Source organism: Eschrichtius robustus, chromosome 20 (genome assembly GCF_028021215.1).
Source record: "Eschrichtius robustus isolate mEscRob2 chromosome 20, mEscRob2.pri, whole genome shotgun sequence".
NCBI classification, from domain to species: Eukaryota; Metazoa; Chordata; class Mammalia; order Artiodactyla; family Eschrichtiidae; genus Eschrichtius; species Eschrichtius robustus.
Window position 1 is genome coordinate 62141841 of NC_090843.1, and position 14326 is coordinate 62156166.

A 14326-nucleotide genomic window follows, 5' to 3' on the forward strand; every position below is an offset into this window, starting at 1 on the left:
TAAAACAAACAAACAAACGAACATGGGGTCCATAGACACAATGGAATATTATTCAGCCATTAAAAAAGAAAAAAATAAAATGCCATTTCCAGCCACAGGGAAGGAGGTAGAGGTGATCGTACTAAGTGAAGGTAGTGAGACAGGGAAAGACAAGTATAATAAGACACCACTCACGGGTGGAATCTAAAAGTGGATACACATGAACTTTACAAAACAGACACAGCCTCATGGACTTAGAAGAGAAACCTGTGGTTACTGAAAGGGAAAGGTGGTGGGCAGGGAGACATAAGCAGGTTGAGGTTAACATATACACACTACTATTTATAAAATAATCAACAAGGACCCAGGCTACAGCACAAGGAACCCTACTCAACACTCTGGAATAACCGACATGGGAAGAGAACCCGAAAAAGCACACACATAGGTCTACGTATAAGGAAATCAAGTTCCTGTACACGGAGGAAAAAACAGCAGCGGTAACAAAACCTGCAACGCTGTAAATCACCTACGCTCCAATAAAAAATAAAGTTTAAAATAGAAAAAAAGAAAAAAAAAAAAAAAAGCCAAATCTGTTCCCCTCAGGCCTTGGTGCCCTGAGCTGGTGTCACATCCCTGGAGCCCGAGCAGGCTTGGGGCCCAAGGCTGGACTGTCAAGGGCTAAGGGAGCCAGGGAGGACATGCCAGCAAATGAGCCCCGCCTGGGACCTGGCCTGCCTGGTGCCCTGGGCACGTGCCCACCCTCTCCAGACCCAGGCGGGCCCTCCTACAGCGAAACCAAGCAGGTGCGCCCAAAGGATGGTGGAGCCCGTGGGCTGGAAGAGCTCCGAGAGTCCCCTGGGCTCCACGCCTCCTTAGGGTCGCCCCACCTACCTACAGAAGACAGCACCCTCGGCAGAGTGGTGACGCCGGAGTGGGGACTGGCTGAAGACGGGAAGGGCCGTAAGGGGTGAGGGGAAGAAGTCACGAGACACAAGCCTGGGGCATTTCTTCTGGCCCATTCCCCTCTAACTGGCAACCCGGGAACAGCACTTTGCCTCAGGCTCTGGTTGCCGGGGAACCAGAGCCGGTCACGGAGAAATGCTGCCGCCTTGTGGCCATTTCCCGTAACAACAACTTTAAAACCAGTGCTGAGGGGCAGTTGATCTTCCCAAGGCTTTTGGGGCTGTGAATGACACCTGCCCTCAAGAAATGCCCCGGGGTAAATCATCGGAAAAGAATTCAAAACAGGGCTGACTTTCAACAGGCCAATTTCAAGAGGTAAATTATGCACACACTGTATTAAAAAAAAAAAAAAAAAGCACATGGAAAGATACTCAACATCAGTCAGTAATAAAGAAATGCAAATCAAAATTACAATGAGGTATCACCTCACACCAGTCAGAATGGTATCATCATCAAAAAAAGTCTACAAAGAATAAATGCTGGAGAGGGCATGGGGAAAAGAGAACCCTCCTACACTGTTGGTGGGGATGTAAACTGGTACAGCCGCTATGGAGAACAGTATGGAGGTTCCTTAAAAAACTAAACGTACAGTTAGCATATGATCCAGCAATCCCAGTCCTGGGCTTAGATCCGGAGAAAATCCTAATTCGAAAGGACACGAGCACCCCTATTTTCAGGGCAGCACTATTTACAATAGCCAAGACATAGAATCACCCAAATCGTCCAATGACAGATAAATGAAGCATATGTGGTACGTATATGCACTGGAATACTACTCGGTCATAAAAAAGAACGAACTAATGCCATTTCCAGCAACACGGATGGACTGAGAGATTATCATACTCAGTGAAGTAAGTCAGAGAGAGAAAGACAAATATCATAAAATATCAATTACAGGTGGAATCTATATATTCATACAATCCAACTAATTTACAAAAGAAAAACAGACTCACAGACTAAGAAAACAAACTTATGGTTATCGAAAAGGAAAGATGGGGGAGGGATAATTTAGGAGGTTGGTTATATTCAGTCGATATTCAAAAAGGACCTACTGAATAGCACAGGGAACGCTACTGAACACATTGTAAGAACTTATATTGGGAAAAGAAACCGAGAAAGAATACACATACGTCAATGTATAACTGAATCAAGTTCCTGTATGCCTAGAACAAACACAATCTTGGAAAACAACTCTACTCCAATATAAAATAAAAATTAAAAGAAAAGAAAAAGAAACAACAACAGTGGGGCATGGAGAAGTGCTGCCGCCTTGTGGCGCTTTCCTGTAACAACTCTGAAACCTGTGCTGATGGGCATTGAATACTCACAAGGCCTGTGGGGCTGTCAAGGAAAGACATCTGCCCTCCAGAAATGCCCTAGGTAGGGCATCGCTGAAGAATTCAGAAGAGGGCAGACACTTGAGAAGCCAATTTCAAGAGGTGCATTTTACTTACCCTGTTTACAAAAACCCACATGAAAAGATGTCCAACATCGCGAAACATTAGAGAAATGCAAACCAAAACAACAAGGTTATCACCTTACACTGGTCAGAATGGCCACTGTCAAACAGTTGACAAACGATGAAGGCTGGAGAGGGTGTGGAGAAAAGGGAACCCTCCTGCACTGTTGGTGGGAATGTAAATTGATACAGCCACTATGGAGAACAGTATGGAGGTTCCTTAAAAAACTAAAAATAGAACTACCATATGACCCAGCAATCTGACTACTCGGCATATACCCTGAGAAAACCATAATTCAAAAAGACACATGCACCCCAATGTGCATTGCAGCTCTGTTTACAATAGCCAGGACATGGAAGCAACCTAAGTGTCCATCAACAGATGAATGGATAAAGAAGATGTGGTATATATACAATGGACTATTATTCAGCCATAAAAAGGAACAAAATTGGGTCATCTGTAGAGATATGTATGGATCTAGAAAACTGTCAAACAGAGTGAAGTAAGTCAGAAAGAGAAAAACAAATATCATATATTAAAGCATATATGTGGAATCTGAAAAAATTGGTGTAGACAATCTTATTTACAAAGCAGAAACAGACACACAGATGTAGAGAAGAAACGTATGGCTACCAAGGAGGGGGGATAAATTGGGAGATTGAGATTGACATGTATACACTATTGGTACTATGTATAAAATAGATAACTAATGAGAACCTATTGTATAGCTCAGGGAACTCTACTCAATTCTGTGGTGATGTATATCAGAAGGAAATCCAAAAAAATAGGGGATATATGTATATGTATAGCTGATTCACTTTGCTGTACAGTAGAAACACAATATTGTAAAGCAACTATACTCCAATAAAAAAAAAAAATTAGTCCAACGTCAGCAGTGTAACAACTACAGTAAGATGATATAAACTGAAAGAGTTGAAGGAGTCTCAATAAAGGCCTGATTCATTTGAAGGGAAACAAAGCTTTTTGTGAAAAAGTAGTCCTTTAATCCTTCTCAAACTCTTCCGAAAAATTGAAGAGGAGGGAACACTTCCAAAGACGTTCTATGAAGCCATCATCACCCTGATACCAAAACCAGACAAAGACAATACCAAAAAAGAAAATTACAGGCCAACGTCTTTGATGAATATAGATGCAAAAATTCAACAAAATATTAGCAAACTGAACCCAACAATACACAAAAAAGATCACACACCACGACCAAGTGGGATTCATCCCAAGTTCACAAGGATGGTTCGGCATACTCAAATCAATGTGATACACCATGTCAACAGAAGAAAAGACAAAAACCACACGATCATCTCAATAGATGCAGAAAAAGCATTTGACAAAATTCAACATCCATTCATGATAAAAACTCTTATCAAAGTGCATACAGAGGGACCATGTCTCAAGATATAAAAGCTATTTATGACAAACCCACAGCCAACATAATACTCAATGGTGAAAAGCTGAAAGCCTTCCTGCTAAAATCTGGAACAAGGATGTTCCACTCTCACCTCTTCTATTCAACATAGTATTGGAAGTCCTAGCCACAGTAATCAGAGAAGAAAAAGAAATTAAAGGTATCCAAATTGGAAAGGAAGAGGCAAAACTGTCATTATTTGTAAATGATATGATACTATATATCGAAAACCCTAAAGACTACACACAGAAACTACCAGAACTGATAAACCAATGCAGCAAGGTAGCAGGATACAAGATTAACACACAGAAATCAATTGCATTTCTTTACATCAACAATGAAATATCAGAAAGGGAATGCAAAAAAATAATACCTTTTAAAATCACAACCCAAAGAATAAAATACTTAGGAATAAACCTTGCCAAGGAGGTGAAAGACATATGCTGAGAACTATAAAACATTAATAAAAGAAGTTGAAGATGATTCAAAGAAATGGAAAGATATCCCATGCTCTTGAACAGGAAGAATTAATACTGTTAAAATGGCCACACTACCCAAAGCAATCTACAGATTTAATGTGATCTCTATCAAATTACCCATGACATTTTTCAAAGAAGTAGAACAATCCTAAAATTCATATGGAACCACAAAAGATCCAGAATTGCCAAAGCAATCCTGAAGAAAAAGAACAAAGCAGGAAGCATAACCCGCCCCCCAGACTTCAGACAATACTACAAAGCTACAGCAAGCAAAACAGCATGGTACTGCCACAAAAACAGACATATGGATCAATGGAACCAAATAGAGAGCCCAGAAATAAACCCACACACCTACAGCCAATTAATCTTCAACAAAGGAGGCAAGAATATACAATGGGAAAAACAGTCTCTTCAGCAAGTGGTGTTGGGAAAGTTGGACAGCCACATGTAAATCAATGAAGTTAGAACACACCTTCTCACCATACACAAAAGTAAACTCAAAATGGCTTAAAGACTTAAACATAAAACATGACACCATAAAACTCCTAGAAGAGAATATAGTCAAAACATTCTCTGACATAAACCCTACCAGTGTTTTCTTGGTCAGTTTTCCAAGGCAATAGAAATAAAAACAAACAAATGGGACTTAATCAAATTTACAAGCTTTTGCACAGCAAAGGAAACCATAAACAAAATGAAAAGACAACCTGTAGAATGGAAGAAAATATTTGCAAACAATGCAACTGACAAGGGCTAAAATATACAAACAGCTCATACAACTCAACACCAAAAAAAACAACCCAATCCAAAAATGGGCAGAAGACCTAAAGAGATATTTCTCCAAAGAAGACATACAGATGGCCAATAGGCACATGAAAAGACGCTCAACATTGCTAATTATTAGCGAAATGCAAATCAAAACTACAATGAGTTACCACCTCACACCGGTCAGAATGGCCATCATTCAAAAGTCTACAAATAAATGCTGGAGAGGGTGTGGAGAAAAGGGAATCCTCCTACACTGTTGGTGAGAATGTAAATTGATACAGCCACTATGGAGAACAGTATGGAGGTTCCTTTAAAAACTAAAAACAGAACTACCATATGACCCAGCAATCCCACTACTGGGCACATACCCTGAGAAAACCATAATTCAAAAAGAGACACGTACTACAATGTTCATTGCAGCACTATTTACAATAGCCAGGACAGGGAAGCAACCTAAATGTCCATCAACAGATGAATGAATAAAGATGTGGTACATATGTACAATGGAATACTCCTCAGCCATAAAAAAGAATGAAATAATGCCATTTGCAGTAACTTGGATGCCAACTAGAGATGATCATACTAAGTGAAGTCAGAAAGAGAAAGACAAATACCATATGCTATCACTAATATGTGGAATCTAAAATATGACACAAATGAACTTATCCATGAAACAGACTCACAGACATAGACAACAGACTTGTGGTTGGCGGGGGGCGGGGGAGGGACGGACTGGGAGTTTGGGATTAGCAGATGCAAACTATCATATACAGGATGGATAAACAACAAGGTCCTACTGCGTAGCACAGGGAACTGTCTTCAATATCCTGTGATAAACCATAATGGAAAAGAATATAAAAAAGAATGTATATGTGTGTATAACTGAGTCACTTTGCTGTACAGCGGTAATTAACACAACACTGTAAATCAACTATACTTCAAACAAACAAAAAAATTCCTAAAAAAAAAAAAAAAGTAGTCTTTAACTTCAGAAACTTATCAACTATTTCTGAAGTTCAAGAGGGAGGCTCACAGCCAAATATGAAACATGTCTCTGTAGACTGACTCTGGCTGGAAGAGAATCTGGAAGTACATACAAGCATAGGTGGTTTACTGGGAACCAGGACAACTGTTTCCTCTGAACACAGGTGACAGTAGGAGCTGCTACCTTCAAATTACCGGAAACCCTTAGGTCACCAGACACACGTTCATGTAGAGTGTCCAGCAAGGTGCTTACCTTACAGACAAAAGCTACGACCAAGGAGGGGTCCCTGCCATGCGTTTTCTGGCCAGCACCTGAGGAGAAACAAATCCGACCACACGAGGTAAATGGCAATGTCTCCAGGTGCCACAGATCGGTGATCATCTGATACCTAATCTGACTTCACACAAACTTAAATGGATGGAACTGTTCGGATACAAAGGTCAAAGAAACACTGGTATTTTTTCTCAAGCAGATCTTTTCTTTTTCCTACTCGTGTTGAGATCTGAGTAAACAAAAATGCAAAATGCCAACCAGAAAATGGCAAGTGAAATATTTTTAAAAAATGACGCATTTTACCTAGAAGTGGAGATGAGAGGGAAAAATAAGTTGTAACGTGCTTTACAAACAAGTGTAAGAATATGGGAAATAACACAAAAGCTACAAGGCCTGCAGAAGCGACGTGGGTGTCAGCCCTCACCCGAGCCACCCAAAAAGGACAGCAGGGAGGGCCAGCCCCTTGTCGGTCCTCAGACGGACACGGCCTCGGGGCAGAGACAGGAACTTATCAGCCCTGCCCATCCCTGGACAACAGCACCCTCAAGCAGCCCAATTCGTGTGATAAGTCTCATCCTGGAATTTTAATCCAGTTTCCCAGTAGGCTGTCATTCTGGAAGAAAAGGTGCAAATCCACTCGTTGATATGACTGTTCTGTCTGCTTAGCTGTTAGGTTCTGCACTCAGGAAAAATTAACTTGCGTTACTGCTGCCTTAACGAGAGACAAAAAGTTCATCGTGCCTTCTCTGCAGTGCTGACGCTGTGCTGAAACACCTTCTTTGTGCGTGGGGTTCTGCAGATATGATGGGTGCACATATAAGGAAGTGATTTTGATTTGGGGATGATACTGACTTGCTACAAGTGAAATGGGAATTCAAACAAAAATCCAAAGACTGTAACGAATTGTAAAGACTTAATGATCTATACTGTATGATGAAATAAACAATGTAACTTTATACCAAAAAAAAAAAGAAACACAAAGCCTCCCAATCAATCATTTGCCAGGTCCTGCTCTTCCTCTGGTTAAACTGAACCCGAAGCTTGGGGCTCCCCAGGGCTGCGGACTGGCCCCTACAGCTTCGTGTGGCCGCTTTTAAAGACAACCTTCTCACCTGCCCCACAGCTGAATCCTAACGCGATAAGAAGCGTCTGTTTTGCACCCAGAACTTCCTCATGACAGATTCGAATGCAGCGCAGCAGGAGCCAGCGGATTCAGACAGACTCCCGCCCCCACCAGCCCCCAGCAGCCCCAGCAGCCCCCCCAGCGCGCCGCCGTCCAAGCACCATTACCGGCCGCCAGGTGCTGCTCCCCCTCCGCTGGTCCCGCGTCTGGAGACGGCTCTGGACTCAGCCTCTCTGGACTCCGCGCTGGCTGGTGCTCCCCATTCACCTGTTCCCCTGGTCGGGAAGGGAAACAAGCAAGTGACACACGCCGAGGGCAGGCTCACAGCCAGGTGGCCCACTCTGCCGGCCTGTCCTCTACTGGCCACCTCCCCGCCTGGCTCTGGCCCGCACACCCATCCTCCTCATCTTGAGGTTTCTGCCCGGGTCCCGGCCTGACTGCAGCAGGGACTCAAGGGTGCGTGCCAAGCAGAAAGCACCGCGCACTCAGCTGGCTTATCCGCCGCCATCACGCTCCGTACAGGCCTTGGCCCAAGGTTCCCCATCGCCACGAGGAGCGGCATAACCGGGCAGTCAGTTCAGTCTCAAGGTCAAAAAAACACTTCCCTAGCTGTCCAGCGGTTAGGGCTCCATGCTTTCACTGCAGGGGCCCCGGGTTCGATTCCTGGTCAGGGAACTAAGATCCCGCAGGCCACGGTGTGGCGAACGGAAGAAATCCCTGCCCTAAGAGGCGGGCACACGGCTGCTGGTCTCAGCGACCCCCGCCCCGCCCGGCCCTCTGAGCTGCCCGGTCTTCAGGGCTCGCCGGGCGGGCTCAGCACTGATCCCTCGCACGTGTGGAGGGTGCGGGGCCACGTGCTGGAGCGGGGAAGCGGGCAGGGACACACCAGGCTGGGGGCGCGGCCGGGGGAGGACACGCGAGGAGAGTGAGCCAGGCCGGGCCGGCGCAGGCCCGTCTCCCGGCGGGTCCCGGGCTCCTCCGGCCAGGGGTGGGGGCTCGTCTGCGCCCCATCTGCACGCGGCAAGCTCAGACCAGGTAACGGGCGAGGAGCCGGCCCTGCATGTCGCTCACAGTCGGGAGACCCGACACAGAGCGTTAAGCGGACCCCAGGGCGGCGCGGACACGGCAGTGACTCGCGTGCAGACTGCCTGTCTCCACGTCAGGACCGCACCTCGGGCCCCGGGACCTGAGGAGGTCCTCGAGCCCTTCTGACCCCCAACCACACTCCCGCCGGGCTGCCGCTGCTGTTTATGAACAAGGCTCGTCTGTGCCCACCTCTCCAAGTCCTTGCGTCCCAGGAGGGCACCCACACCTGTGGCAATGACCCCTGGCAATAAACGGGCAGATCTGAGGGCAGAGCCTGATTACCTGACACCCCAAAGTGCAATCACGATCGTTACATGCGAGGTAAACGCGTCTGTCCTCAAGGTCATAAGCTCCTTAAGGCCAGGAACTCCTTGGCTAAACTTCCTAATTGTGCTCAGAACACAAAACCGGGTACACAGGCCCGCGATCAGGCAGTTTCTGTTGCCACCTGCCTTCCTGACCCCGGACCCCCGTCCTCCCACTCCTGGGAATCGCGGCTTCACACTCACTGTGGATGGGGATCTGCAAGACCGTCATGGTCTCGTCCTGGTATTCCGGCGCGGAGTGGGGTCGCACGGCTGCGGGGAAAAGGCCACAGGACAGTGACTGCAGCAGCAAACGAGGCGTGAACGTCAAGTCCACGTCGCTGCCCACGAGCAACCAGCCTGCTCTGGAATTCTGGCGCGAGTCTGCACTAAAGCCAGAATTTCTGAGGAAACGGAAGTGTTCAGGGAAACGGCGAAAACATATTTTCATCAGCCACTAGTATTTAGGTCAGCCACAGGAGAAGACACACGACGATCATAGGCGATAACCCGCTAAAATAAACACGAAGCCGAGACTTAAACGTGAGAGACACAGGCAAACGCTCAGCACTGCGAGGCCAGAGCCGATCCTCTCAACTCGGAGACCCGGGACACGTTCTGAAATAAAATACTAGTGTTTCTACAGAAGAACAAGCCAGAGATGCACCGGGCTCTGCCGGCACATCGGCCAGGCCTCTTCCCATCAAGCGGCCACGCGCCTCCCAGCCCAGCCAGAGCCGCTCACAGCCCTTCCCCCTACAAGGGATCCAAGGCCATTCGATGATGAGAACCACCTGTAGGGCCAGGGCGGAGCCTCGGGGCCCCAAGAGAGACCCCCCCACCCAGCACGCATGCAGCATGCAGCAGCTTTTAACTCACTCCTGCCTCCCCTGCCCATGTTTGGGGAGGAGCGGGAGGTGAGGGCATAGAAAGTGCAGCAAGCGATATTTTAAAAATTCATCTCGCGTGGATGAAGCGCTTGATTTTAAGGTTTAATTTCGTCAGCTTTTATGGATTCTGATTTGAGAGACGGGGACACGTGAGACAGAAATGGCAATGAGTCATCATCAAGGACATACCCAGGTCTATTCCTTTCAGTGGACCAGAAAATATTTTGATAGCTTCCAGGTACTTTTCCTAAGAAAGAAAAATAAGGAGGTGAGCAGTTATGGCTGCACAGATGGAGGACACAGCAACACGTTCAAGTACACGAGAGGCATCAAAGGTACCGACATAAAACCCAGTTCAGAGAGCATTTTGAACTTCCTTCATACAAATATTTACTGAGTGTCCACCATATGTTAGATGCCAAGGGGTCAGCAGTGAAAAGATGGGGTACCTGCCCTCACGGAACTTAGAATCCAGGGGAGGAGACAAAAACAATACAAATGACAACCAGCAGCCGTGGTGCTGAGGGACCTGCAGATGTGAAAAACGCGGGGAGCTGGGATCCGACCCATCTGGAGAGTCAGGGGTGGCTCCTGAGCAAACACCCTTTGAGATGAGCCCTGAAGGAAGGACACAGGCGGGGCAAGAGGGGAACTGGTGCGTGGACGGAGGCCCGAGACAGGAAGGGGCTTCCGGGAAGAGCTAAAAGCCGGCCCACAGCCCCGCCTGGTGACCAGGGCACAGATGCCGGGGCAGGCGAGGGCCTGGGCCGACAGGACCTGTGGGCCACGTGAAGGCATTTGGACTGTGTTACAACAAAGACCCTTGAAGGGTTTTAGGATGAAGTGACCCGCCTGCAGTTCCGCTTGGGAGGGGTCCCTCTGGCCGCGGTGCTGGACGGTCACAGTGGGGCAGGATTGGACATGGGAAGCAATGGCAGTAGAAGGTGTAGGGACAGACCAACGAGAAGAAGACAGAGGGATGGCCATGCAGCATTACTCTGGGGACAGACTTTACAGGGCTGGCCTTTTACCCTAGCACCTGGGAAGTGAACCCTTATGCTAACAATGCGTACACAACCTCTAGACAGTGTCCTAAGCTGGCTGGGAAGGGAGGACGAAGATGTCCGAAATTTAATAAATAAGGATAAAAGCTGACATCGGTTGTGTCCACATGCTGTGAAACACCTGATAAAGAGTGAGTGTTTTGCGTGTTACCTCGTTTAATTCTTAACAACTGCAAAACATTTCACAGGTGAAGACACTGAGGCTGCAGCAGGGAAGGTAACTCAATCAAGGTCATAGAGTTAATAAGGTTTATGGACTCAGGTGTCTTTAACTCGAAAGGCAAAGTGTTTATGCCACTGTCAATTAACTCTGGAGGACAGAAGGCTGATTTGTAAAATTGGAAACCCTTGTTACTCACACTGAAATGGAGGGCTTAGCTTTGACAGCTGAGGCAGGAGAGACTCACCAGTTGTGGAGGTCCAGACAGCACACACTTTGGAACCCCGGTTTCCTTTAAGGTAAGAATCATTCCTAAAAGGGACGAATCAGATCACATCTCTCATCACCCTGACCCGCGGTCGCGGCCAGGAGGCGCACTCCTTCCTCAGTTTGCTAGGTTTCTGCTTGCTGCGCACGTGCAGAGCAGAAGTGATGCTGGCTAGAGCTGCGAGGGACGCCGACCATCACTCAGATGCCTCTGGAACGGGCAGGACTTGATACCAGGGCGAGGCACCTCGGGTGCAAAATCGTGCCAAGTCAGAGGCAGGCCATAGATGCTGCACCCTGGGTGCTTCCTGGCCTCACCTGAGTCTCAGCTCTGGGAATGAGACTCGTTCAGCCTCCACTCCCTCCTACCCGCTCCACGAACCTTACAGAATCTGGCGGCAGAACAATCTCGATCCTTCTAATTGACGGGCGTAAACAAGGGGGTAATCTGGACCCTGGGCATCTGTGTGCAGCGAGCGGACCGTCTCAATGGTGAATACTGATATATTGACTGTAATCACCATCACCACACTCTCCAGTTTGTCCCATACCTCCGGTCCAGCAACTCAATAAATGAGGTGGATGGTGAACACCTGAAGGCAGCATCTACGTTAAAATCTACTCTTCTGAGTCAGCTTTTGATTCTCCCTGCTGCAGCTGATGGGGCTGGCATAAAAAGAATTCCAGAGACCCTGGACTCCGAAGTCAGGCAAAAAAAAGGGCCAGGCAGGTTAAAATCCCAGACACCTACCCCCAGCCCCTGACCTGGGAAAGAATATACTCACCACACAGCCCTCCAACATTAGACCAGTGCATTCGGGTCAGGAATATGTTGTCCAAACGAGACACCTTCAGCCTAAGAAAAAGAAAGCGTTGGAGCAGGACAAAACAGAAGGACCAGGGACCCATTCTCCTGCTGTAACAACCCTCCTGCCTCAAAGCCGCAGAGTCATTCCCCACCCCGCAGGAAAATGGCTGGCTCACTTGTGCTCCTGCATGAGTCGCTGGATGCCTTCCCCACAGTTGAAGAGATACCTACAGGACGAACATTACACCAGAGAGTCATTAGATTCGGTTCTGTAAAACCTCTGCCACCATTTATATGCTTTGTTGTACACCACAGGGGAAAACAACTAAAAACACGTGCTGTGCTACCAACCGCATTTCTGCTGTTGGGACGCTGGGGTTTGAACCCTCCTCAGCAGAGGCAGGGAGGGATCTGGGGCCTGAGTAGGCTCGAACTGGGGCGAGATGCGTCCTTTCCCCATCACCTCCTCCGCAGACCTGCCCACCCCCAACACGGACTAGGAGGCCCTGGTCCTGGGATGCACGGGAGGCGGCTCGGGGCCGAGGCTTGGGAAGGGAACGCTTATACCCAAGTCTGTCTAAAGGTCAGCGGGGCCTCCCGGAGCCACACGGACGGGGATGTAAGGGATCTAGGCTCTCGCATCCACACTGGGAAGGGGGGGAGGGGAGGGGTACCAAGCCCAGGAAAGGGCCCCGATGCTCTGGGCGCTCAGCACTGCGGCCGCGGGGCGGGGCGGGGCAAGGCTTGGCCAGGGGACCCGCTGGGCCGGCCAGACCCCGGCGCGGCGCACTGACCGGTTGAACTCGGAGAAGACGTAGAGCGCAGCGCCTGCATCCCGGCCGCCGGCCGCCACCACCTGCAGGTACACGGTGTTCGGGCCCCCGGGACCCCACGACGGGCCGCGCTTCTCCCGCGTGCGCAGGTGCCGCAGCGGGTCCTTGGGCGGCCGTGGCCGGCGAGTCGGCCCCTGCGACATGGCGCGCCCGGCCGCGCACCGCAGCCCCAGCAGCGAGCGGAGAGCCCACATGCGCCCCCTCCTCCAGCTCCTGGGCGCAACCGGCGGTCTCGGTCCGCGTGCCCCACGCGCCGCCCCTCCGCCCGCGTGGCGCCCCAGCCAGTCAGCGCGCCGCCAGCCAGGCCGCCCGCCTACGCGAGGCCGCGCGTCCAATAGGGAGGAGCCTCGCCGCTCCGGACGTGTCAATTGGCGGTGGCCATAGAGAGGAGGAATGCTAGAGCGCCCTGAACGGCCCCGCCCCTGGTCTCTTTCCGGCTTCCCCGCGTCAATTCTTTCCGGAAATCTTCCCTCGCCTGGGCGGGACTTCTGGGAGGGCAGGACCGGAAACGGCAATGCCAGCCAGAGACCTGGTCCTCGGAGTGGAGTTGGCTGAGGGGTGGTCGACCCGTCCCCACCGACTCCGAGGTGTCCCCTTAGACAAGTCACCCCTTTGTGGTTGTTTTTAGGATTAAATGTGAGGAGATAAACTAGAGCTTTACCACAGAAGTTTTGCTAATTTTATTTCCATTGTAATTCGCATGAATACACGTTTCAGATGTTTTTACTGGCTTGTGGAAAGAAAAGCAAGAATAGGGGTTAAGAGAACAAGCTCTGGAACAAGCGAGTCCTGGGTCTCTTATTAGTTGAGTGATCTTGACCTCTCTGAGCTTGTTTCCTTATCTGTCAAGTGGGGATAGTCACAGTATTCACTTCATAAGGTTTTTTAGAATCAAATCACCTAATAATATACGTTTTATTATCAAAATTATTTTAATGATTTATAAGCTGAACATCCTCCTTTAATTTTTTTTTAATTGGGGTATAGTTGTTTTACAGTGTTGTGTTAGTTTCTACTGGACAGCAAAGTGGAGTTACCTGTGCCATACAGCAGGTTCTCATTAGTTATCTATTTTATAAATGTTAGTGTATATATGTCAGTCCCAATCTCCCAATTCATCCCATCCCCCCTTCCCCCCTTGGTGTCCATACCTTTGTTCTCTACATCTGTGTCTCTATTTCTGCCCTGCAAACGTGTTCATTTGTACCATTTTTCTAGATTCCAAATATATGCGTTAATATATTTGTTTTTCTCTTTCTGACTTACTTCACTCTGTATGACAGTCTCTAGGTCCATCCACATCTCTACAATGACCCAATTTTGTTACTTTTTATGGCTGAGTAATATTCCATTGTATATATGTACCACAACTTCTTTATCCATTCATCTGTCAATGGGCATTTAGGTTGCTTCCATGACCTGGCTATTGTAAATAGTGCTGCAATGAACATTGGGGTTCA

The 14326-nt window shown here is 48.3% G+C and overlaps 1 protein-coding gene across 2 annotated transcripts in view; it reads right to left on the minus strand.

Moving 5' to 3' along the window:
- ELAC2 (elaC ribonuclease Z 2) overlaps window positions 1-13140 on the minus strand; it is a 27996-nt gene extending 14856 nt beyond the window's left edge. Inside the window, exons 1-8 of one of the 2 annotated variants that reach the window (XM_068530888.1) lie at window positions 12828-13140; window positions 12210-12260; window positions 12011-12081; window positions 11206-11270; window positions 9924-9981; window positions 9049-9117; window positions 7621-7728; window positions 6310-6368 (exon numbers count right to left, since the gene is read on the minus strand). In XM_068530888.1, coding sequence (XP_068386989.1) covers window positions 6310-6368; window positions 7621-7728; window positions 9049-9117; window positions 9924-9981; window positions 11206-11270; window positions 12011-12081; window positions 12210-12260; window positions 12828-13060 — 714 coding nt within the window. In that variant the 5' untranslated portion in view covers window positions 13061-13140. The remainder of the gene's footprint in view (window positions 1-6309; window positions 6369-7620; window positions 7729-9048; window positions 9118-9923; window positions 9982-11205; window positions 11271-12010; window positions 12082-12209; window positions 12261-12827) is intronic. The other variant, XM_068530889.1, reaches the window with a different exon arrangement.
- Window positions 13141-14326: the final 1186 nt, after the last annotated feature.